The 23828-nt window shown below is 42.6% G+C and overlaps 1 protein-coding gene across 5 annotated transcripts in view; it reads left to right on the top strand.

Moving 5' to 3' along the window:
• The window catches only part of LOC106064682 (band 7 protein AGAP004871-like), a 98602-nt gene that overhangs the window by 6871 nt on the left and 67903 nt on the right, over positions 1-23828 (top strand). For 2 of the 5 annotated variants that reach the window (XM_056040458.1, XM_056040456.1), the window contains exon 2: positions 20034-20403. In XM_056040458.1, coding sequence (XP_055896433.1) covers positions 20079-20403 — 325 coding nt within the window. In that variant the 5' untranslated portion in view covers positions 20034-20078. Of the gene's footprint in view, positions 1-19983; positions 20404-23828 lie in introns of those variants that run through there. The other 3 variants (XM_056040457.1, XM_056040455.1, XM_056040459.1) reach the window with 2 other exon arrangements.

Below are 23828 nucleotides of genomic sequence, written 5' to 3'. Positions count from 1 at the left end.
CCTGAAGGCTTTCTAAATTTAGTGATTTTACTAAAGGTGTTACTCTAGTTAAGTGTGAATATTTGTTTGTTATGAATCTCACTGCTCTATTTTGTGTCTGTTCCAGTTTCTTAATGTTATCTTGAGTTGAGGGGTCCCAAACGGAGGATGCATATTCTATTATTGGCCTAACCAAAGTTAAATAGCATTTTAGTTTTATGTTCTTTTTGATTTATAGAAATTTCTTTTAATAAATCCTAATGCTTTGTTTGACTTTTTTTTTATAGTTTCATCAATATGTGGATTCCATGACAGTTTTTCATTTATTATAACACCTAGATATTTTACGTTTTTAGTCTGTGTTACTGGTTTGCCATGAATAAGATAAGTAGAATTAATTTGTTTTAGTTTTTTGTTACTCTTAACAACTGACATTTTTCTGGGTGGAAAGACATGCTCCTATTTGATTCCCATTTCTGTAATTCATCTAATTCTCTTTGTAAAATATCTGTGTCTTGTGTTGTTTTTATTGTTCTATATATTATGCAATCGTCTGCAAATAATCTGACTTTTGTTCCTGAGGTAATGCAATTTGGTAAATCATTTATGTAAATTAAGAATAGTAGTGGACCTAAGACAGTTACTTGAGGTACATCTGAGTTTACTGTTATCGGTGTTGATTTAGAGCCATTTATTATTACAGTTTGTTCTCTCCCTATCAGAAAATCTTTAATCCACTGATGCAATGGACCATTAATGCCGAAATATTTTAATTTTTTAAGCAAACTATGGGGGTGAACTTTGTCAAAAGCCTTGGAAAAATCTATTAAGATAGCATCTATTTGTTCACTATTATCTAAACCTTTTGAAAAATCATCAATTAGTCCTATTAGTTGTGTTTCACATGATCTATATTTCCTAAAGCCATGTTGGTATGGGGAGAGGACATTATGTTTGTCTAAGTGGTTTATGATGTTGCTACATATTATGTGTTCTAGGATTTTACATGTGATGCTGGTAAGTGATACTGGTCTGTAGTTTCCTGGGTCAGATTTTTCTCCTTTTTTAAATAGGGGGGTGACATTAGCTTCTTTCCAGTCCTTTGGTACTCTGCCCTGGTTAAGCAATGCCTGAAACAGTATTTTGAACACTGGGGCTAGCTCATTGCTTAGTTCTTTGAGTAATCTAGCTGGAATACCATCAGGTCCAGACGCTTTATTTGGTTTGGTGTTGGCTAATAGTTTTTTAATTCCATTTTCTTGTACTACTATATCTTCTATGTTGTCTACTTGGTTCAAATTCAGTAATATGTCTTTGTCTCCTGGGGCTGAGAATGCTGATGCAAAGTATTTGTTTAGGATGTTTGCTTTAGTTTCATTATCATTATGTATTATGTTATGTTCATCTTTTAATGGCGCTTTGCCTGTTGTTTCCATTTTCTTAGACTTAATGTATGACCATAGGTTTTTGTTGTTATCTTTAGATATTACATTGTTGATGTATTCACTCTGCAGCCAAGCTACCTTCTTTTTGAAAATGCTCTTACATCTTGTTCCTAGCTTCATGTTGTTACACAATCCTTATACTTATATTTAACGCAACTAAATTATTGCCACCTTAGACATAAGACATCAAATCAATAAGTTCCAGTTGGAATTTTAAAAAAAAAATATTTTTAAAAAAGTATTATTTATTTATTAAAAGTATTATCTTTTCTGAAAGCGAAAAATCTAATTTTTAAAATCAATTATGCAAGCAGTTTTTTTTATAAAAATACACCATTTTTACAACTATTCACTATTGATAGTAACAATCATTGGAGGCTTTTTAGTAGGACGAAATAATGTACCAAACACACCTATGCAAATGGTTTTAGATTGTTGGTCAACATTTTTTTTTTTACAATTGTATTGCTAAGTTCTGTTCTGTTAACTTTTTTTTAAAGAGAAAAAATCTATTTACTATGCCAACAAGTTAAACATAATTTAAAACAATTAATAAGTATTTTTTCATATTATCGCGTGAACTGCAGCAGATCCTGACACGGCGGAACACAAAACTAAAGGAATGTTATTTATTCTCTAATTATATTTTATAAGAAAATGCTCTTACATCTTGTTCCTAGCTTCATGTTGTTACACAATCCTTATACTTATATTTAACGCAACTAAATTATTGCCACCTTAGACATAAGACATCAAATCAATAAGTTCCAGTTGGAATTTTAAAAAAAAAATATTTTTAAAAAAGTATTATTTATTTATTAAAAGTATTATTTTTTCTGAAAGCGAAAAATCTAATTTTTAAAATCAATTATGCAAGCAGTTTTTTTTATAAAAATACACCATTTTTACAACTATTCACTATTGATAGTAACAATCATTGGAGGCTTTTTAGTAGGACGAAATAATGTACCAAACACACCTATGCAAATGGTTTTAGATTGTTGGTCAACATTTTTTTTTTTACAATTGTATTGCTAAGTTCTGTTCTGTTAACTTTTTTTTAAAGAGAAAAAATCTATTTACTATGCCAACAAGTTAAACATAATTTAAAACAATTAATAAGTATTTTTTCATATTATCGCGTGAACTGCAGCAGATCCTGACACGGCGGAACACAAAACTAAAGGAATGTTATTTATTCTCTAATTATATTTTATAAGAAAATGCTCTTACATCTTGTTCCTAGCTTCATGTTGTTACACAATCCTTATACTTATATTTAACGCAACTAAATTATTGACACTTTATACACTAGACATCAAATCAATAAGTTCCAGTTGGAATTTAAAAAAAAATATATTTAAAAAAAAGTATTATTAGTACGACTCTAATAGACCCCTGTGACTAAAAAGTCAGTCACAGAGAAATTGTCGGAAGCAGAGACTCCCCAAATTCAGACTCTAGTAGACATGTTTGTCACCTTGACAGGGAGGCAATCCAAACTTGTCCAATGAAGGGAAGGCAACAACAAAAGATGATGACATTAACCTTGACCCTTCTTTAGGAACGCTTGCTGCAGTCTAATCCACAAACATACCGAATATGTGCTGGAATATAGGTCTTTGAAATGTTTCTTGTTGTTCATAAGAAAGTGTTTTTTTAAATATATATTCATCTATATTATCATTAGTATCAAATAATATATCTTAATTTATAGAAATAAAATCTTTTTTTTAAAGCCCAATAAAGAGGCCAATAGCTTGTTGATTGATTGTTTGATTTGAGGCACATCGGCACAATTTCGGCCATGTCGTGCCTGCAGTCCCTTAAGGACTACTCTCTCTCTAAGCAACAGGGCCAGATTCTATACAGTCATATCATTAAAATCAAGGTCTATTCACAGTTAAAATAGTAAAGGTAGTAAAAATTTAAATATTTGGTAAAAATCTAATGTAAATAGTGCATGTTCACAAATTCATAAATCAGATCTTCGTAGATAAAGCTCAGTACCTTCCCAGGGTCAACATTATTAAATAGTGTATTTAAATTAGTGACTCTAAAATATTTCACTCTGACATCCTGGTATCTGGGGCAATCAACGAGGATATGTTCCACGGTGAGGCGAGAGTCACAGTACTCACAAAGTGGGGGCTCCTCTCTCTTCAGTACAAAAGAGTGCGTGATGTAGGTGTGGCCAATCCTAAGTCTGGACATGGTCGTGCTACCACGCCTTGTCAGACCCTTAGATGTGGGCCGCCACCTGACATCCGCCACAATCTGCCTGAGTTTACTGTGAGTCTCAGCCTCCCATCGGTTCTGCCACTCTCGATAGGTGGCAGAGGCAATACTTTGTCTCAGGTCCGAGTAGGGAATTTGGGTTCCTGACACCGCATGATTTAGGGCTCTCTTTGCTTCTCTGTCTGCGGCTTCGTTTCCCTCAATGCCAACATGGGAGGGGACCCAGATGAAGGTGACATCCCTACGGTCGGCTGTTATTAGGTCCAACAGCTTCAGGCTCTTATGTACCAATGGGATGTCAGTCTTCATCCGCCCCAAAGCTTGCAATGCAGATTTGGAGTCGGAGCAGATTATAAATTTACTCCTTTCTGATGCTTTTACGGCCATAAGTGCAAGCAATATTGCGTGCAATTCGGCCGTAAAGATGGAGCAGCCATCGGGGAGTCTACGGGAGATTGTTTTGTTCCGAAAGGAGCAGGCACACGCGACCTTTCCCTCCATTTTGGATCCGTCTGTGTAGATGGTGCCACAATCTCCGTAGCTCTCCTGCAGTTCCCTAAAGTGGACTTGTAGTATGCTTGGGTCTGTATTTTCGTTTTTGAAATTAAGGAGGGATAAATTTAATTTGGGTTTATTCATTAGCCAAGGAGGTTGATTTGTTGTTGATTTGTTGATTTGAGGCACATCGGCACAATTTAGGCCATGTCGTGCCTGCAGTCCCTTAAGGACTACTCTCTCTCTAAACAACAAGGGCCAGATTCTATACAGTCATATAATTAAAATTAAGGTCTATTCACAGTTAAAATAGTAAAGGTAGTAAAAATTTAAATATTTGGTAAAAATGTAATGTAAATAGTGCATGTTCACAAATTCAGAAATCAGATCTTCGTAGATAGCCCCACTTCCCGAATAAAGCCCAGTACCTTCCCAGGGTCGACATTATTAAATAGTGTTTTTAGATTAGTGGCTCTAAAATGTTTCGCCCTGACATCCTGGTATCTGGGGCAATCAACGAGGATATGTTCCACGGTGAGGCGAGAGTCACAGTACTCGCAAAGTGGGGGCTCCTCTCTCTTCAGTACAAAAGAGTGCGTGATGTAGGTGTGGCCAATCCTAAGTCTGGACATGGTTGTGCTACCACGCCTTGTCAGACCCTTAGATGTGGGCCGCCACCTGACATCCGCCACAATCTGCCTGAGTTTACTGTGAGTCTCAGCCTCCCATCGGTTCTGCCACTCTCGATAGGTGGCAGAGGCAATACTTTGTCTCATTCCGAGTAGGGAATTTGGGTTCCTGACACCGCATGATTTAGGGCTCTCTTTGCTTCTCTGTCTGCGGCTTCGTTTCCCTCAATGCCAACATGGGAGGGGACCCAGATGAAGGTGACATCCCTACGGTCGGCTGTTATTAGGTCCAACAGCTTCAGGCTCTTATGTACCAATGGGATGCCAGTCTTCATCCGCCCCAAAGCTTGCAATGCAGATTTGGAGTCGGAGCAGATTATAAATTTACTCCTTTCTGATGCTTTTACGGCCATAAGTGCAAGCAATATTGCGTGCAATTCGGCCGTAAAGATGGAGCAGCCATCGGGGAGTCTACGGGAGATTGTTTTGTTCCGAAAGGAGCAGGCACACGCGACCTTTCCCTCCATTTTGGATCCGTCTGTGTAGATGGTGCCACAATCTCCGTAGCTCTCCTGCAGTTCCCTAAAGTGGACTTGTAGTATGCTTGGGTCTGTATTTTCTTTTTTGAAATTAAGGAGGGATAAATTTAATTTAGGTTTATTCATTAGCCAAGGAGGATTCTGAGGGGTTTCTATTTTAGAGATTTGGTCAATGGGTGGGGTTAAATTTTGGATGGGTTCTCTCATTCGAAGGCCCAACGGCTGTATGACGTTAGGCCTTCGATTGTATAATTCTACCTCTGTGGGGTTAAATATGGAGTCAAAAGCAGGGTTCGTGGGATTGGATTTTAGCTTGACTATATACTGCATTGCAAGCTTTTTCATTCTTATATCCATGGGGGGTTCTCCAGCCTCCACATGGAGACTTGGGATAGGTGATGTACGAAACGCGCCGAGACAGAGACGCAGGGCAGCATTTTGTATTGGTTCCAGTATTTTTAGGTACGACTTCCTTGCTGCTCCATATATTATGGATCCGTAGTCTAGCTTGGATCGAATTAGACTCCGATAGAGCAGCAGCAAGGTATCTCTGTCAGCTCCCCAGTCCGTATGGCTGAGTACTCTTAGTATGTTTAATGACTTTTGGCATTTCTTCTTAAGTTCCTTAATGTGGGGGAGAAAATTAAATTTGGAATCTAAGGTGAGGCCTAAAAATTTTGTAGTTTTCATGACAGGGATCTTCTTTTTGTGTATAAATAGTTCAGGGTCTGGGTGGAGCCCCCTTAGATTACAAAAATGCATACTAACTGTTTTGGAGTCAGAGAATTTGAAACCATTATAGTTTGCCCAACCCTGAATTTTGTTTAAACATAACTGTAATTTCCTTTCTAAGGTGTTCATGTTTTTCCCATAAGTAAGAATGACAAAGTCATCAACATACAAAGAGCACTCTATGCCAGGGGACAGCGCATTTATGATGCTATTTATTTTAATGTTGAACAGGGTGACTGACAGAATGCTGCCCTGGGGTACACCCATTTCCTGGTCATGAGTGTCAGAAGCGGAGTTGCCCACTCGGACCTGAAATTTTCGATCTTTCAGGAATTCCTCCACAAAACGGGGGAGGTGTCCCTTAAGCCCCATAAGCGCCAGGTCACGTAGAATGCCATGTTTCCAGGTTGTGTCATAGGCCTTTTCTATATCGAAGAATACAGCTACTAGATGTTCTCTTCTGAGTAATGCATTTCTAATATAAGCTTCCAGCCTTACCAGGTGGTCAGTTGTTGTCCGCCCCTGCCGGAATCCGCACTGGTAGTTTGAGATCACTTTATTCCTTTCCAGGTACCAGGTACTGTTAATCATTCTTTCCATGGTTTTGCAGATGCAGCTTGTTAGTGCTATTGGTCGATAGTTAGCTGGGTCAGAGCCGTCTCTTCCCGGTTTAGGTATCGGTATAACTGTGGCTTTCCTCCAGCTGTTTGGGAAAGCGCTTGTTTGCCACACACAGTTATAGACCCCTAGCAGGACTGCCAATGAGGGTTCGGGAAGGTGCTTGAGGAACTGGTAATGGATTTCGTCTTCTCCAGGCGCTGTGTCATGTGACTTGTCCAGCGATTCCCTCAGTTCCTCAAGCGAGAACGGTTTGTTGTAGTCTTCATTGTTCTCTGACCTGAAATCAATGGGGTGTCTTTCCTCCCTGGTTTTGACTTTTTGGAACTCTGGCGTGTAGTGTGCAGTGGATGATTTTTCTGCTATTGAGGATGCAAGGCAGTCAGCTATTTCTCTGGGGGACGTGACAGTTCGTCCTTGGTTTTTTAAATGCCCTATTGCATTTGATTCTTTCCCTTTGATTCGCCTTACTGCCTTCCAAACCGCTCTAGCAGAAGTTTTGGCATCCAGACTGCCGACAAAACTTCTCCAGGAATTCCTTTTGGCTGACCGTATGGTTTGTCTAGCCTTTGCTCTAGCTATCCTGAATAGCTTTAGGTTTTCCTGGGAAGGATTCTTTATAAATGCAGCCAGTCGTTTTTTCCTATCACCAATAGCACTTTTGCAAGCTGTATCAAACCATGGTTTGCTAGGCCGTTTTGGATTTGCAGAGGTTAGGGGTACAACTTTCCTGGCTATACTTAGTAGCTTGCTAGCAAAGGTATCAGCTGGGTTCTGTTCATGGAGGATATTTTCTGTGATTTCATCAGAGCATCTTTTTTGGAATTGTTCCCAATCGGCCTTATTCAGTTTCCTTCGCTGAGGTCGTCCCAATGAAGGGAGATTGTTAGTAATGATGATTGGGAAGTGATCACTTCCCCGTAGATCATTGCTAACTGACCATTTAAAATCGTCCAGAAGTCCGGGGACGCATACGGTGAGGTCAATGCATGTGAATGATCCAGTTCCTGGGTGCAAGTAGGTCGGTGATGCATCATTAAGTATGCATAAATCATGTTGGAGGAAGATATCCTCCAGCATACGACCTCTTGTGTCGGTATTGTTGGATCCCCACATGGTGTTATGGGCATTGAAATCCCCAAGGATTAAATAAGGCCGGGGGAGTTGTTTCAATAGGTCCTCCATGTCTGTTCGGTTTAATGGAGCGCCTGGTGGTAGATACAGGCTGCAGCAAGTGATAACCTTGTGAAGGGTTATCCTAGCTTCTACGGCCTGTAGTGTGGTCTGTAGTTCTACCCTCTCATGGGGGATGCTATCCTTCACAAGGAAGCAGACTCCACCTGATGCTCTCTCTGCATCCTCAACATTCTTGGTTGATTTGATTTGATTTGTTGATTTGAGGCACATCGGCACAATTTAGGCCATGTCGTGCCTGCAGTCCCTTAAGGACTACTCTCTCTCTCTAAACAACAAGGGCCAGATTCTATACAGTCATATAATTAAAATTAAGGTCTATTCACAGTTAAAATAGTAAAGGTAGTAAAAATTTAAATATTTGGTAAAAATCTAATGTAAATAGTGCATGTTCACAAATTCAGAAATCAGATCTTCGTAGATAGCCCCACTTCCCGAATAAAGCCCAGTACCTTCCCAGGGTCGACATTATTAAATAGTGTTTTTAGATTAGTGGCTCTAAAATGTTTCGCCCTGACATCCTGGTATCTGGGGCAATCAACGAGGATATGTTCCACGGTGAGGCGAGAGTCACAGTACTCGCAAAGTGGGGGCTCCTCTCTCTTCAGTACAAAAGAGTGCGTGATGTAGGTGTGGCCAATCCTAAGTCTGGACATGGTTGTGCTACCACGCCTTGTCAGACCCTTAGATGTGGGCCGCCACCTGACATCCGCCACAATCTGCCTGAGTTTACTGTGAGTCTCAGCCTCCCATCGGTTCTGCCACTCTCGATAGGTGGCAGAGGCAATACTTTGTCTCAGGTCCGAGTAGGGAATTTGGGTTCCTGACACCGCATGATTTAGGGCTCTCTTTGCTTCTCTGTCTGCGGCTTCGTTTCCCTCAATGCCAACATGGGAGGGGACCCAGATGAAGGTGACATCCCTACGGTCGGCTGTTATTAGGTCCAACAGCTTCAGGCTCTTATGTACCAATGGGATGTCAGTCTTCATCCGCCCCAAAGCTTGCAATGCAGATTTGGAGTCGGAGCAGATTATAAATTTACTCCTTTCTGATGCTTTTACGGCCATAAGTGCAAGCAATATTGCGTGCAATTCGGCCGTAAAGATGGAGCAGCCATCGGGGAGTCTACGGGAGATTGTTTTGTTCCGAAAGGAGCAGGCACACGCGACCTTTCCCTCCATTTTGGATCCGTCTGTGTAGATGGTGCCACAATCTCCGTAGCTCTCCTGCAGTTCCCTAAAGTGGACTTGTAGTATGCTTGGGTCTGTATTTTCTTTTTTGAAATTAAGGAGGGATAAATTTAATTTAGGTTTATTCATTAGCCAAGGAGGATTCTGAGGGGTTTCTATTTTAGAGATTTGGTCAATGGGTGGGGTTAAATTTTGGATGGGTTCTCTCATTCGAAGGCCCAACGGCTGTATGACGTTAGGCCTTCGATTGTATAATTCTACCTCTGTGGGGTTAAATATGGAGTCAAAAGCAGGGTTTGTGGGGTTGGATTTTAGCTTGACTATATACTGCATTGCAAGCTTTTTCATTCTTATATCCATGGGGAGTTCTCCAGCCTCCACATGGAGACTTGGGATAGGTGATGTACGAAACGCGCCGAGACAGAGACGCAGGGCAGCATTTTGTATTGGTTCCAGTATTTTTAGGTACGACTTCCTTGCTGCTCCATATATTATGGATCCGTAGTCTAGCTTGGATCGAATTAGACTCCGATAGAGCAGCAGCAAGGTATCTCTGTCAGCTCCCCAGTCCGTATGGCTGAGTACTCTTAGTATGTTTAATGACTTTTGGCATTTCTTCTTAAGTTCCTTAATGTGGGGGAGAAAATTAAATTTGGAATCTAAGGTGAGGCCTAAAAATTTTGTAGTTTTCACGACAGGGATCTTCTTTTTGAGTATAAATAGTTCAGGGTCTAGGTGGAGCCCCCTTAGATTACAAAAATGCATACTAACTGTTTTGGAGTCAGAGAATTTGAAACCATTATAGTTTGCCCAACCCTGAATTTTGTTTAAACATAACTGTAATTTCCTTTCTAAGGTGTTCATGTTTTTCCCATAAGTAAGAATGACAAAGTCATCAACATACAAAGAGCACTCTATGCCAGGGGACAGCGCATTTATGATGCTATTTATTTTAATGTTGAACAGGGTGACTGACAGAATGCTGCCCTGGGGTACACCCATTTCCTGGTCATGAGTGTCAGAAGCGGAGTTGCCCACTCGAACCTGAAATTTTCGATCTTTCAGGAATTCCTCCACAAAACGGGGGAGGTGTCCCTTAAGCCCCATAAGCGCCAGGTCACGTAGAATGCCATGTTTCCAGGTTGTGTCATAGGCCTTTTCTATATCGAAGAATACAGCTACTAGATGTTCTCTTCTGAGTAATGCATTTCTAATATAAGCTTCCAGCCTTACCAGGTGGTCAGTTGTTGTCCGCCCCTGCCGGAATCCTCACTGGTAGTTTGAGATCACTTTATTCCTTTCCAGGTACCAGACCAGCCTACTGTTAATCATTCTTTCCATGGTTTTGCAGATGCAGCTTGTTAGTGCTATTGGTCGATAGTTAGCTGGGTCAGAGCCGTCTCTTCCCGGTTTAGGTATCGGTATAACTGTGGCTTTCCTCCAGCTGTTTGGGAAAGCGCCTGTTTGCCACACACAGTTATAGACCCCTAGTAGGACTGCCAATGAGGGTTCGGGAAGGTGCTTGAGGAACTGGTAATGGATTTCGTCTTCTCCAGGCGCTGTGTCATGTGACTTGTCCAGCGATTCCCTCAGTTCCTCAAGCGAGAACGGTTTGTTGTAGTCTTCATTGTTCTCTGACCTGAAATCAATGGGGTGTCTTTCCTCCCTGGTTTTGACTTTTTGGAACTCTGGCGTGTAGTGTGCAGTGGATGATTTTTCTGCTATTGAGGATGCAAGGCAGTCAGCTATTTCTCTGGGGGACGTGACAGTTCGTCCTTGGTTTTTCAAATGCCCTATTGCATTTGATTCTTTCCCTTTGATTCGCCTTACTGCCTTCCAAACCGCTCTAGCAGAAGTTTTGGCATCCAGACTGCCGACAAAACTTCTCCAGGAATTCCTTTTGGCTGACCGTATGGTTTGTCTAGCCTTTGCTCTAGCTATCCTGAATAGCTTTAGGTTTTCCTGGGAAGGATTCTTTATAAATGCAGCCAGTCGTTTTTTCCTATCACCAATAGCACTTTTGCAAGCTGTATCAAACCATGGTTTGCTAGGCCGTTTTGGATTTGCAGAGGTTAGGGGTACAACTTTCCTGGCTATACTTAGTAGCTTGCTAGCAAAGGTATCAGCTGGGTTCTGTTCATGGAGGATATTTTCTGTGATATCATCAGAGCATCTTTTTTGGAATTGTTCCCAATCGGCCTTATTCAGTTTCCTTCGCTGAGGTCGTCCCAATGAAGGGAGATTGTTAGTAATGATGATTGGGAAGTGATCACTTCCCCGTAGATCATTGCTAACTGACCATTTAAAATCGTCCAGAAGTCCGGGGACGCATACGGTGAGGTCAATGCATGTGAATGATCCAGTTCCTGGGTGCAAGTAGGTCGGTGATGCATCATTAAGTATGCATAAATCATGTTGGAGGAAGATATCCTCCAGCATACGACCTCTTGTGTCGGTATTGTTGGATCCCCACATGGTGTTATGGGCATTGAAATCCCCAAGGATTAAATAAGGCCGGGGGAGTTGTTTCAATAGGTCCTCCATGTCTGTTCGGTTTAATGGAGCGCCTGGTGGTAGATACAGGCTGCAGCAAGTGATAACCTTGTGAAGGGTTATCCTAGCTTCTACGGCCTGTAGTGTGGTCTGTAGTTCTACCCTCTCATGGGGGATGCTATCCTTCACAAGGAAGCAGACTCCACCTGATGCTCTCTCTGCATCCTCAACATTCTTGGTTGATTTGATTTGATTTGTTGATTTGAGGCACATCGGCACAATTTAGGCCATGTCGTGCCTGCAGTCCCTTAAGGACTACTCTCTCTCTAAACAACAAGGGCCAGATTCTATACAGTCATATAATTAAAATTAAGGTCTATTCACAGTTAAAATAGTAAAGGTAGTAAAAATTTAAATATTTGGTAAAAATCTAATGTAAATAGTGCATGTTCACAAATTCAGAAATCAGATCTTCGTAGATAGCCCCACTTCCCGAATAAAGCCCAGTACCTTCCCAGGGTCGACATTATTAAATAGTGTTTTTAGATTAGTGGCTCTAAAATGTTTCGCCCTGACATCCTGGTATCTGGGGCAATCAACGAGGATATGTTCCACGGTGAGGCGAGAGTCACAGTACTCGCAAAGTGGGGGCTCCTCTCTCTTCAGTACAAAAGAGTGCGTGATGTAGGTGTGGCCAATCCTAAGTCTGGACATGGTTGTGCTACCACGCCTTGTCAGACCCTTAGATGTGGGCCGCCACCTGACATCCGCCACAATCTGCCTGAGTTTACTGTGAGTCTCAGCCTCCCATCGGTTCTGCCACTCTCGATAGGTGGCAGAGGCAATACTTTGTCTCAGGTCCGAGTAGGGAATTTGGGTTCCTGACACCGCATGATTTAGGGCTCTCTTTGCTTCTCTGTCTGCGGCTTCGTTTCCCTCAATGCCAACATGGGAGGGGACCCAGATGAAGGTGACATCCCTACGGTCGGCTGTTATTTGGTCCAACAGCTTCAGGCTCTTATGTACCAATGGGATGTCAGTCTTCATCCGCCCCAAAGCTTGCAATGCAGATTTGGAGTCGGAGCAGATTATAAATTTCCTCCTTTTTGATGCTTTTACGGCCATAAGTGCAAGCAATATTGCGTGCAATTCGGCCGTAAAGATGGAGCAGCCATTGGGGAGTCTACGGGAGATTGTTTTGTTCCGAAAGGAGCAGGCACACGCGACCTTTCCCTCCATTTTGGATCCGTCTGTGTAGATGGTGCCACAATCTCCGTAGCTCTCCTGCAGTTCCCTAAAGTGGACTTGTAGTATGCTTGGGTCTGTATTTTCTTTTTTGAAATTGAGGAGGGATAAATTTAATTTTGGTTTATTCATTAGCCAAGGAGGGTTCTGAGGGGTTTCTATTTTAGAGATTTGGTCAATGGGTGGGGTTAAATTTTGGATGGGTTCTCTCATTTGAAGGCCCAACGGCTGTATGACGTTAGGCCTTCGATTGTATAATTCTACCTCTGTGGGGTTAAATATGGAGTCAAAAGCAGGGTTCGTGGGGTTGGATTTTAGCTTGACTATATATTGCATTGCAAGCTTTTTCATTCTTATATCCATGGGGAGTTCTCCAGCCTCCACATGGAGACTTGGGATAGGTGATGTACGAAACGCGCCGAGACAGAGACGCAGGGCAGCATTTTGTATTGGTTCCAGTATTTTTAGGTACGACTTCCTTGCTGCTCCATATATTATGGATCCGTAGTCTAGCTTGGATCGAATTAGACTCCGATAGAGCAGCAGCAAGGTATCTCTGTCAGCTCCCCAGTCCGTATGGCAGAGTACTCTTAGTATGTTTAATGACTTTTGGCATTTCTTCTTAAGTTCCTTAATGTGGGGGAGAAAATTAAATTTGGAATCTAAGGTGAGGCCTAAAAATTTTGTAGTTTTCACGACAGGGATCTTCTTTTTGAGTATAAATAGTTCAGGGTCTGGGTGGAGCCCCCTTAGATTACAAAAATGCATACTAACTGTTTTGGAGTCAGAGAATTTGAAACCATTATAGTTTGCCCAACCCTGAATTTTGTTTAAACATAACTGTAATTTCCTTTCTAAGGTGTTCATGTTTTTCCCATAAGTAAGAATGACAAAGTCATCAACATACAAAGAGCACTCTATGCCAGGGGACAGCGCATTTATGATGCTATTTATTTTAATGTTGAACAGGGTGACTGACAGAATGCTGCCCTGGGGTACACCCATTTCCTGGTCATGAGTGTCAGAAGCGGAGTTGCCCACTCGAACCTGAAATTTTCGATCTTTCAGGAATTCCTCCACAAAACGGGGGAGGTGTCCCTTAAGCCCCATAAGCGCCAGGTCACGTAGAATGCCATGTTTCCAGGTTGTGTCATAGGCCTTTTCTATATCGAAGAATACAGCTACTAGATGTTCTCTTCTGAGTAATGCATTTCTAATATAAGCTTCCAGCCTTACCAGGTGGTCAGTTGTTGTCCGCCCCTGCCGGAATCCGCACTGGTAGTTCACTGAGATCACTTTATTCCTTTCCAGGTACCAGACCAGCCTACTGTTAATCATTCTTTCCATGGTTTTGCAGATGCAGCTTGTTAGTGCTATTGGTCGATAGTTAGCTGGGTCAGAGCCGTCTCTTCCCGGTTTAGGTATCGGTATAACTGTGGCTTTCCTCCAGCTGTTTGGGAAAGCGCCTGTTTGCCACACACAGTTATAGACCCCTAGTAGGACTGCCAATGAGGGTTCGGGAAGGTGCTTGAGGAACTGGTAATGGATTTCGTCTTCTCCAGGCGCTGTGTCATGTGACTTGTCCAGCGATTCCCTCAGTTCCTCAAGCGAGAACGGTTTGTTGTAGTCTTCATTGTTCTCTGACCTGAAATCAATGGGGTGTCTTTCCTCCCTGGTTTTGACTTTTTGGAACTCTGGCGTGTAGTGTGCAGTGGATGATTTTTCTGCTATTGAGGATGCAAGGCAGTCAGCTATTTCTCTGGGGGACGTGACAGTTCGTCCTTGGTTTTTCAAATGCCCTATTGCATTTGATTCTTTCCCTTTGATTCGCCTTACTGCCTTCCAAACCGCTCTAGCAGAAGTTTTGGCATCCAGACTGCCGACAAAACTTCTCCAGGAACTTTTGGCTGACCGTATGGTTTGTCTAGCCTTTGCTCTAGCTATCCTGAATAGCTTTAGGTTTTCCTGGGAAGGATTCTTTATAAATGCAGCCAGTCGTTTTTTCCTATCACCAATAGCACTTTTGCAAGCTGTATCAAACCATGGTTTGCTAGGCCGTTTTGGATTTGCAGAGGTTAGGGGTACAACTTTCCTGGCTATACTTAGTAGCTTGCTAGCAAAGGTATCAGCTGGGTTCTGTTCATGGAGGATATTTTCTGTGATATCCTCAGAGCATCTTTTTTGGAATTGTTCCCAATCGGCCTTATTCAGTTTCCACCGCTGAGGTCGTCCCAATGAAGGGAGATTGTTAGTAATGATGATTGGGAAGTGATCACTTCCCCGTAGATCATTGCTAACTGACCATTTAAAATCGTCCAGAAGTCCGGGGACGCATACGGTGAGGTCAATGCATGTGAATGATCCAGTTCCTGGGTGCAAGTAGGTCGGTGATGCATCATTAAGTATGCATAAATCATGTTGGAGGAAGATATCCTCCAGCATACGACCTCTTGTGTCGGTATTGTTGGATCCCCACATGGTGTTATGGGCATTGAAATCCCCAAGGATTAAATAAGGCCGGGGGAGTTGTTTCAATAGGTCCTCCATGTCTGTTCGGTTTAATGGAGCGCCTGGTGGTAGATACAGGCTGCAGCAAGTGATAACCTTGTGAAGGGTTATCCTAGCTGCTACGGCCTGTAGTGTGGTCTGTAGTTCTACCCTCTCATGGGGGATGCTATCCTTCACAAGGATACAGACTCCACCTGATGCTCTCTCTGCATCCTCAACATTCTTGGTGTAAGCACGGTAGCTTCGGAAGCTGATGCAATCTTTTAGAAATGTTTCCTGTAAGCAGACAGCTACAGGAGTCTCAGAGTCCATCAGTAGCTGCATTTCCTCGTAATTGGCCTTGAGGCCTCTACAATTCCACTGTACAATTCTGGAATCCATGGCTTATTCTAGATGACCTACTTGGAGCTATTTGGCCTTGGGAGGCCCCCGGAGGGGTTTCCCTTTATTCCAGTGACCTTGGTATTTTTATTCTTGGGTTTGGATGGAGAGGAGGACAACCCCCTTTTGGGGGAAGTCTTTCTCTCTGGAGAGGGGAGATCCCTCTGGTTAGAGCGGAGGTTATTTCCTCCTCTCTCACCTCGGGCATCCTCTCCGCTTTGATTTCTCCCCTTAGGGAGTTGGTCAACCTCTAACTCAGTAGAGGTTGGGGTTTCTGGCTGGGTTCTCTGAGGAGAACCTGTGTCAGACATGATGTCTCCGGGTTCTCCCGGAGTATTGGTTTTGACATGCTGCTCAGTCTCCATGCTCTCATCAGCGAGCACAGAGAACCTGTTCTTTAGCATGACAACAGGGCTTTCTTGTTTCTTCAGAGGTGTGTTCTTTGGCGGTGTTTTCTTCTGAGTTGGGGGAGGAGGAGGGGGTGGTGGGGTCAATGTGTCCGTCTGTGTGGCTATGGATCTTCCTTTCTTAGCAACAGCCTGGGCGTAGGTCTTTGTCAAGCCGAATTGGCCCTTGGGTAGGGCCAGTACAGCCGATTTCGCCTGGCTAAAGGTACATCCGTTTCTTGCCTTGTACTCCTGCATGGCAACCTCCTGTTTCCACACAGGGCAGTCCTTGGAGTAGGCTGAGTGGCCAGCTTGACAGTTTGGGCATTTGAACTGGGCTGTGCAGCCCTTGTCCTCATGACCCTCTCCAGCACATCTGGCACACACAGTGTTCCTCTTACAGACTGCCGCGCCGTGTCCATAACCCTGGCACTTAAAGCACCTCATGGGGTTAGGTATGTAGGGCCTCACTGGAACTCGTAGGTATCCTGCCTTCACATACTCTGGCGGTGTCCTAGTTCCGAATGTGAGGATAATAGTGGCGGTTTTGACCTCCTCACCCTCCCTGCGCCTGGTAATGCGCCGGGCATGGGTGACTCCTTCAATGCCCTCCACTATTTCCTTCTCGGAACATTCCAGTAGGTCCCTAGAGCTGATTACACCTCTGCTGGTGTTCAGACTCTTGTGTGGCATGACTTCCACTTGGAGTTCACAGAGTCTTCTGCATCTTAAAAGCCCATCAGAGTGTGTCTTGCTGTCTACTTCTACAAGGAGTTCCATTGTTTTGTGTAGCTTAGACACACTCTTGGGCTCTACCACTACTGACTTGAGTCCCTTATAGATAATAAAAGGGCTCAACTTGGTCAGGCTTTTTCCCTCCTCTGTGCATCTAACCACCAGAAATGATGGCCAGGTGGCACAGCTTTTTGGGACCTCCTCTTTTTTATCGTCAATTCGTCGTTTCTTGCCCAGACATAGGTCTGGGGCAAGTAGTTTTGTGTGTGTTTTTTTGTCCATATATATTTTGGTTAATTCGGCACCTGTGCTCCCCACCCGCCATCGAGTCCAACAAGGGGACGGGCCATTCGGATGTCCAGAATGAGCCCGCCAGGGCTACACAGGTGCTATACTCAGTCAGCTGCTACATCGGACATGTGTCCGATACAGCAGCTCCCTGATTGACCCTCCAGCCACCGCCCTCCAGCATAGGTCGACGACCTATGCTGGTAGCTCGGCATGACCAGCCGGTTGACCCAGAGCGGGCCATCTGGGTCTCAGGTCTAGGGGAACTTGGAGCCAAAGTATTGTGTTGTTGTGGTTTATCCTCAGATAGCCACCACTCAAACACCAGGATCTCTTTATCCCCCCTTACCCGTCGCAGTCCACGGCAAACGGACTGGTCTAGGACGTAGTGAGAATTTAAAGTTAAGGAGACAGTGTGATGATCAATGAAGGCAGACTTAGGAAAAGAGGAGGCAGACACAATGATAGAAAAGAAGTAGGGCACTTTTGAGCTCCAAAAGTGCTAAGGAAAGAGGAGCGCAGTTTAACGTCATGTCTCGGGACGACTCTGATATTGCCCTAACCTTTGTCTGGTCTCTGTCAAGTGAGCCTTGATAACACCTATGAAATTAATTAATATCACTCTCACACACACACACAACACTGTGACATTGCTAATTGCATGGCCCCACAAGCTCTTGTAGATAAAACCTTCCAATGCATTCGACACATTTCAATTGATAAATTAAAAATTTCAAAATGACTGATATAGATATGTCTACTATAAAGTTCATCGTAAAGTCTTCATATAACAGCAACCGTCTTTAAAAAAGCCGGCTTAGATAAGCTTCGCACGTGACGCTGGTGTCTTTTAATAAAATTCAATAACATTGTTTTGCCATTAGTGCCGTAAGATGACCTGCACGCAATCCAAGTTGAGAAGCACACAAACAGGTAGCTTACAATTATAACAGAAGGAATTACATTAGTTCAACAAGATCAAATATTTAACGAATAAAATGAAAAACGGAAAGATTGACAATGGTGGGGAGAAATAATAAACTATAAAATAATATCTCATGACGAATATAGATATCGGTGTGATAATTAAATCATCATATTTGACTGCTTTATACGTTTGTACGATTGGCCTATTGTTCGTTTCACTTAAAATAAAATGTTTCAGTGTCCAGTTGTTGTCCTCTCAGAGGCGGATCCCTCTGTCTTGGTTAAGCATGTTAACGTGATTCTAAGCATCGGGAGGAGTCAGGTCCGATTGAAAACTCTAGTTGAGAGGATGATAGCTCGCTCGTTGTTACACGCCCTTGAGGGTGGGAGAAGTAGCTTAGTGTGTTGCCAATTGTGTCCTATGGGCTGTTCTATTTACTCATTATTAAAGTACCAGATTATTTGGAACTCTTGTTGTCAAGTTCTTGTGTTGTGTTGAGCAGTGTTTACAGAAAGCCTGATTAGGAGAGAGAGAATTGTAACAGTATGAAGAAATGTATGGAGCGGGCTTTTCCAATGAAATCAAAAGTCGTATGTCGGAGAGCGAAGAGAGAAAGACAGACAGACAAAAAAGGAAATAGAGAGCGAGCCGTAAAATTTCATTGTAACAGATACACTAAATTCACGGGCTAAACACAAGTGGCATAGACGCGCTAGTGTGGTAATGTACAGAAATACCAATGTGTTACAGCGTAAGTTTATCTTTTCTAGCAGTCCACACCGGCCGTTGATTTGTTCCCACATTAATAATGTAACGTCCTGACCACTTCTTTTCTGTTTTTCAATTGTAATAAACGGGCCACATTTTAACGATCAACCTAACACCCTTACAAATTTTACACTGAACATCACCGTAATGCCGTACCAAACTCTTTTGTCTCTTCCTGGACTCGTACGTTTCATTCGAGGACTCCACCAGGTCCGACTTCATGGCCGACTAAAAGTCCCGGTTTCTTCGCTGTCCTGAACTGCCTTACACGCTTGTCATCGAAGGCTTCTGATCACATGACCATAACACGGGTCATACTAACGTGCAAGGCTCATTCTAGTATTGTCCCTTGTCCATTGACATAGCACGCTTCACTGTATGACTGGCCTGTGTCACATGTATCAACTGATTGTACAGATGCAATGTCCGAAGGCCCCAATGGAATGTCACGTTCCCCTATCTACATTTAGTTGGGTATTTTGTTCTCTACATTGGTTTTATTACAGGCCTAACTGTCATCGTTTATCTCACTCCTTTGGAATGTAGCGCTTGCTCTCTCTCTCTCTTTCTCTTTTTATCTCGAAAAAAATAAAAAGATTCTAGATCTATCTTATTATTAGGATTTTTTATTTTTTTTAAAAATTTAGACCGTGTCTAAGAGGAAGTGGAATTGACGTAAGTCCTGGGGTTGTAAATCTGCCCAGAAGCGTTCTTAGTGAGCACATGGGAGATAAACGGAATCCATGTACGAAATTTGATGCGAATACATATGATAGTTAATAAGATTTAGTGATTAATTAATCAGTGGTATTTTCTCGTAGATTAGTATATATTATTAACATAAAGTAAAGTATTCCTATAAAAATTGTGTGGTTCTTCTTCTAGAGCTCGCACGTTTACCCCCCCCCCCCCTTTTCCTTTTGGATCCACCTGTTATGGAAACTTGTAATGGGTGCGGGAGAAGTAATTTAAGAGCACAAAACACCACATATTTATACATATTGCTTAATACTGAAGGATGAATTTCCCTTGTTGGTATAAAAAAAATTGATTACTAGTAATTAATTGACCTAATTTGTTTATTTTGTTTTATTGTTTTATGTTTTAATAGGTACAATAAATAATTGTTTAAAGTTTCAACTTGGTCCAAGAATGAGTGTGGGGAAATAACTTGTTCAATTTTTTTTTCTAGATAGACAGAGTGAGTTGATATAAGTACACGTGCTTCATAATTATCCTTAGGTCTTCAGTAGTTTCGTGTTGAAGAAGTGGAGCTATTGAAAACTTATGTCTAACCAAATCCCTCCAGACTTGGATGTAAGGGGAACCTATGAGATAACAGACTTCGCAGATCAAGTGGAGGATAATGAATGTTCTATAAATTTGTCGAACACTAATTACCTGGGCGTGGTTCGTCACGATGACAGACAGGCAGTCAATGATGAACCAGACGTAAAGGTGACATTAGCAAAACGCGAGGAATTCTCTGATAGTGATAATACATTGAAACAATCATTGACAACAAATAGTGGCACAGCCGTAATGTCAAACTCTCCAGTGAAAGCATCACACTCTGCTAAACAACTTAAATCAGATGATACCATAATTGGAGGTTAGTATATCATTACATTACTTTAATCATCTTTATGTGAATATTGGTAGACTTCCTAACACTCCCTAACTTAGCAAAGACTAAAAGTAGTGCAGTTAATATTAGTATAAGAATGCTAAAAATGTAATACTTAAATAAGAGCAGAATGTGATTAATATGTCAATTATTGAGATTAATTATTCTTTTGTTATTATTATTGCATCTCTCTCTCTCTCGTATATATATTGTTAAAACCCTGCCATGCACACCGCAATCCAAGCTAGTGCAGAAGGTGCGCACAGTTAGAGACTAGACTGAAAAAGATGTTGAAATCAGGAAGATGAGAACAAGCTCCGCCCAAGTCTAGAACCGATATGCAGGAGGAATGCTCCCGTCGCCTCAGCGTGGCCCTCCTGTGGAAACGTCCGCCAAGGGAAACGGATAGGCTAAGATCGGTAGCACACATAGCTCTCAGTGAGCTACCACACGTGCGGTCGAGAGACTGTACACTGCACGTGGTTGGGATGTAACAAAGGTTCGCTAACCCGTCCAACCCCCAACCGATTCGTTCCCCATCGGGGGTCATACGCGCTGTGATGGACCCTCGCACGGGTTCGGTGGGACATTATAGGCATACGAAAGGCCTCAACGCGGATCGGCCTCCGGCCTCGTACGAGAGAGGGAACTCGTGCGGGGCTCAAGGGGGTCGTGACTAGCGACACACCGGGCGTGAATACATGATCGCTTCGGATAAGGCAGGATTTCGGACAGAGGGATTGGTGAAGAGCCGATGCCTCATCCTGGCCATGGATAAAAGCCTTTCCTTGGTTAAGAGGTCCTTTAATAGGGAACTGGACGTTCTCGGACCTTCAGGACATCTGTATCAGAACCGATATGAAAAGACTGTGCTAAAGACAGATGTTGTTTTATGTACTTGTGATTTCCCGTGAATAAACATCGTTGCTTCGTTGAGTTGCCTCCCTTAAGTTATTACATTAGTGTCAGAAGTGAGATTGGGCGACTCAACGGAAGCATTAGTAAGGATCTTATTTAAAATGACATATATGAAACGGCTAGCCGAGCTGAAATTGAAGGAACTGAAAGAAGACCTCGAGTGGCGGCGTCTGAAACGCTTTGAAAAGAATAAAGACATTCTTAGAGCACGTCTTCGGCAGGCTCTGGCTGATGAAGGGGAGCATCCGGACTCATACTTGTTTGAGGTGGAGACAGATGTCGGCGAGCTTCTCAAAACTATGAAAGACTTTCTACAAGACATATACGACTCGATGCGTGAAGAAATGAACATGATGGTGAACATGATCGGGAACAAGGTGGATGAGATTGTATTGAAAAAGGAAGGCCAAATAGACCATATTGATAAAATGGTGTGCAAGCGAAAGGAGGAATAGACTCGTTGGTGAAGGAGCAGTTGCCTGTAGACTCGTTAGTGAAGGAGCAGTTACCTGGTCAGGACTTTGACTGCACAAACAGTGGTGAAGGGGGCGCTGGCTATTGTAGCACCACCTGTGACTGTCTTGTGGGCAAGTCTTGCGGATGTGACTTTCAAGACGAGAAATGTGACAACGATTGCTGCGACAATCTCAACGGGATGTACTAAATCCAAAGAAAGATACAAATAAAGAAACTAGAGAAGTTATGTGCCTGAAGCTTTTGTTCCTGGTGTACCCACAACGAGTACCTCAATGAGCCGGACAGATCAAGATAACATTGGGTCTGCGTCCAAGCTTGCTGCTTAAAGACCTCTGTTTATCCTTCCATACCTTTGACGAGAACACAAACCATGAAAGCATGAAGACCGTTTCTGATTCGTTACGGATACCAACAAAGGCCAAGACAGAAACAACGAATTAGACTTTGCCTGTGGCATAACAGAGCACTTGAAGCTTGACAACTGCATCCAGGCGATTGAAAAGAACTGCGGGGATAGTGCCCATTCCTAGAATCCCAGCAACAAGGTCTGAAGTTAAGAGAAATGTGTACTTCTGACTACATCAGTGAGAGTGACTTGAACGATGGGGAATTAATTCCAGCGGAACCTGATGCAGTGTTGGATGAACATTTGCTTATGGAACATTACAATGGTGCTTCATGGGCATACCTTACAGATGAGGCTGAGAATGACTATGAGTTTGTGTTTGAAACTATGGCTACCTGTGGGCCTCCAAGTGTGTCATGAGACGTCCATGGAAAAGGTCCACTGAATTGGCGTCTTAGAACAACGGCCCTGGGAACTACAGTGATCGCCAGTACCTCCATTTGTGTTAAGTGGTTGGCAACCCTGACCTCCACTGACTTATCCTGTGTCAGCTAGCTGGCATCAGCTACAATCGTCATGAGGTCGAAGCAGCGACCACGATATCATCTCAAGAGCAGAATGGCCAACTGGAGAAAGAGAAAGCGACGGCCGCAGAAAAACGTACAGATGGCTTCGTGGGCAACATGCTCCCTGCCGTCTGTGGTTCCCACCGATCGACCTCCACCTGAACTGTCAAACCTCCACTGCACTGTTTCTTTTCGGAACGAAAAGCGCTAAGAAGGGGGCAATGTTATAACCCTGCCCTAAGCTAGTGCAGAAGGTGCGCACTGTTAGAGACTAGACTGAAAAGGATGTTGAAATTAGGAAGAAGATAACAAGTTCCGCCCAAGTCTAGAACCGATATGATAATAATAATAATAAGGCTTGTCTTCGAGTCCGAAGATTTGTGAGGAATACAGTATTTCCCGTGGCTGTGCAGCCCCAGCTGTGACCTACATATTTTGCCACACCCAGGGCAAGCATAACCATTGTCCGCAGGTGGTCGATTTAGATTTTCTTTTCGTCGTCTGCGTTTGTCATCGGCAGCATATTTTCTTTTGGTCTCAAATGTGTATCCTGCGGCCTTCATGAGTAACCTCCAGCTGTCTCGTTCAGACGCCGCATGCAGCCAGGTGCTCTCTTCTATGTCAGCCAAGAACCGATATGAAGAGATTATTCTAAAGGCAGATGTTGTCTTGTGAATAAACATCGTTACCTCTTTGAGTTGCCTTCCTTCAGTTATTACAATATATATATAGGCTATATATATATATATATATATATATATATATATATATATACGTAAAAGAAACTTACTGACTGACTCTCACCACTAATTCTCATGCAATTACTTACCTTAATACAACTAAACATCTTTCTTAATCGAAACGGCAGCGGTCAAATTCCCACCAGACGAGTCGTTACTCGCAGTTTCGTTCCAATTCGTTTGACTCAAGAAGACATACTAATGCTTAGTAGTGAACATTCCTTCTCACTCTAAATTTTATTTTTTAATCCTACATATTTCCTTATCTGTACATTCTTTATTCTAATGCTCTAATATCTATATGCATACATTTTTTTTATTAAAGACTCTAAAGACTTTCTTAAAAATGTATAAATTTACTTA

This window comes from Biomphalaria glabrata, chromosome 9 (assembly GCF_947242115.1).
Source record: "Biomphalaria glabrata chromosome 9, xgBioGlab47.1, whole genome shotgun sequence".
Classification (NCBI taxonomy): Eukaryota; Metazoa; Mollusca; class Gastropoda; family Planorbidae; genus Biomphalaria; species Biomphalaria glabrata.
This window is presented reverse-complemented; position numbering and strand designations above follow the sequence as displayed.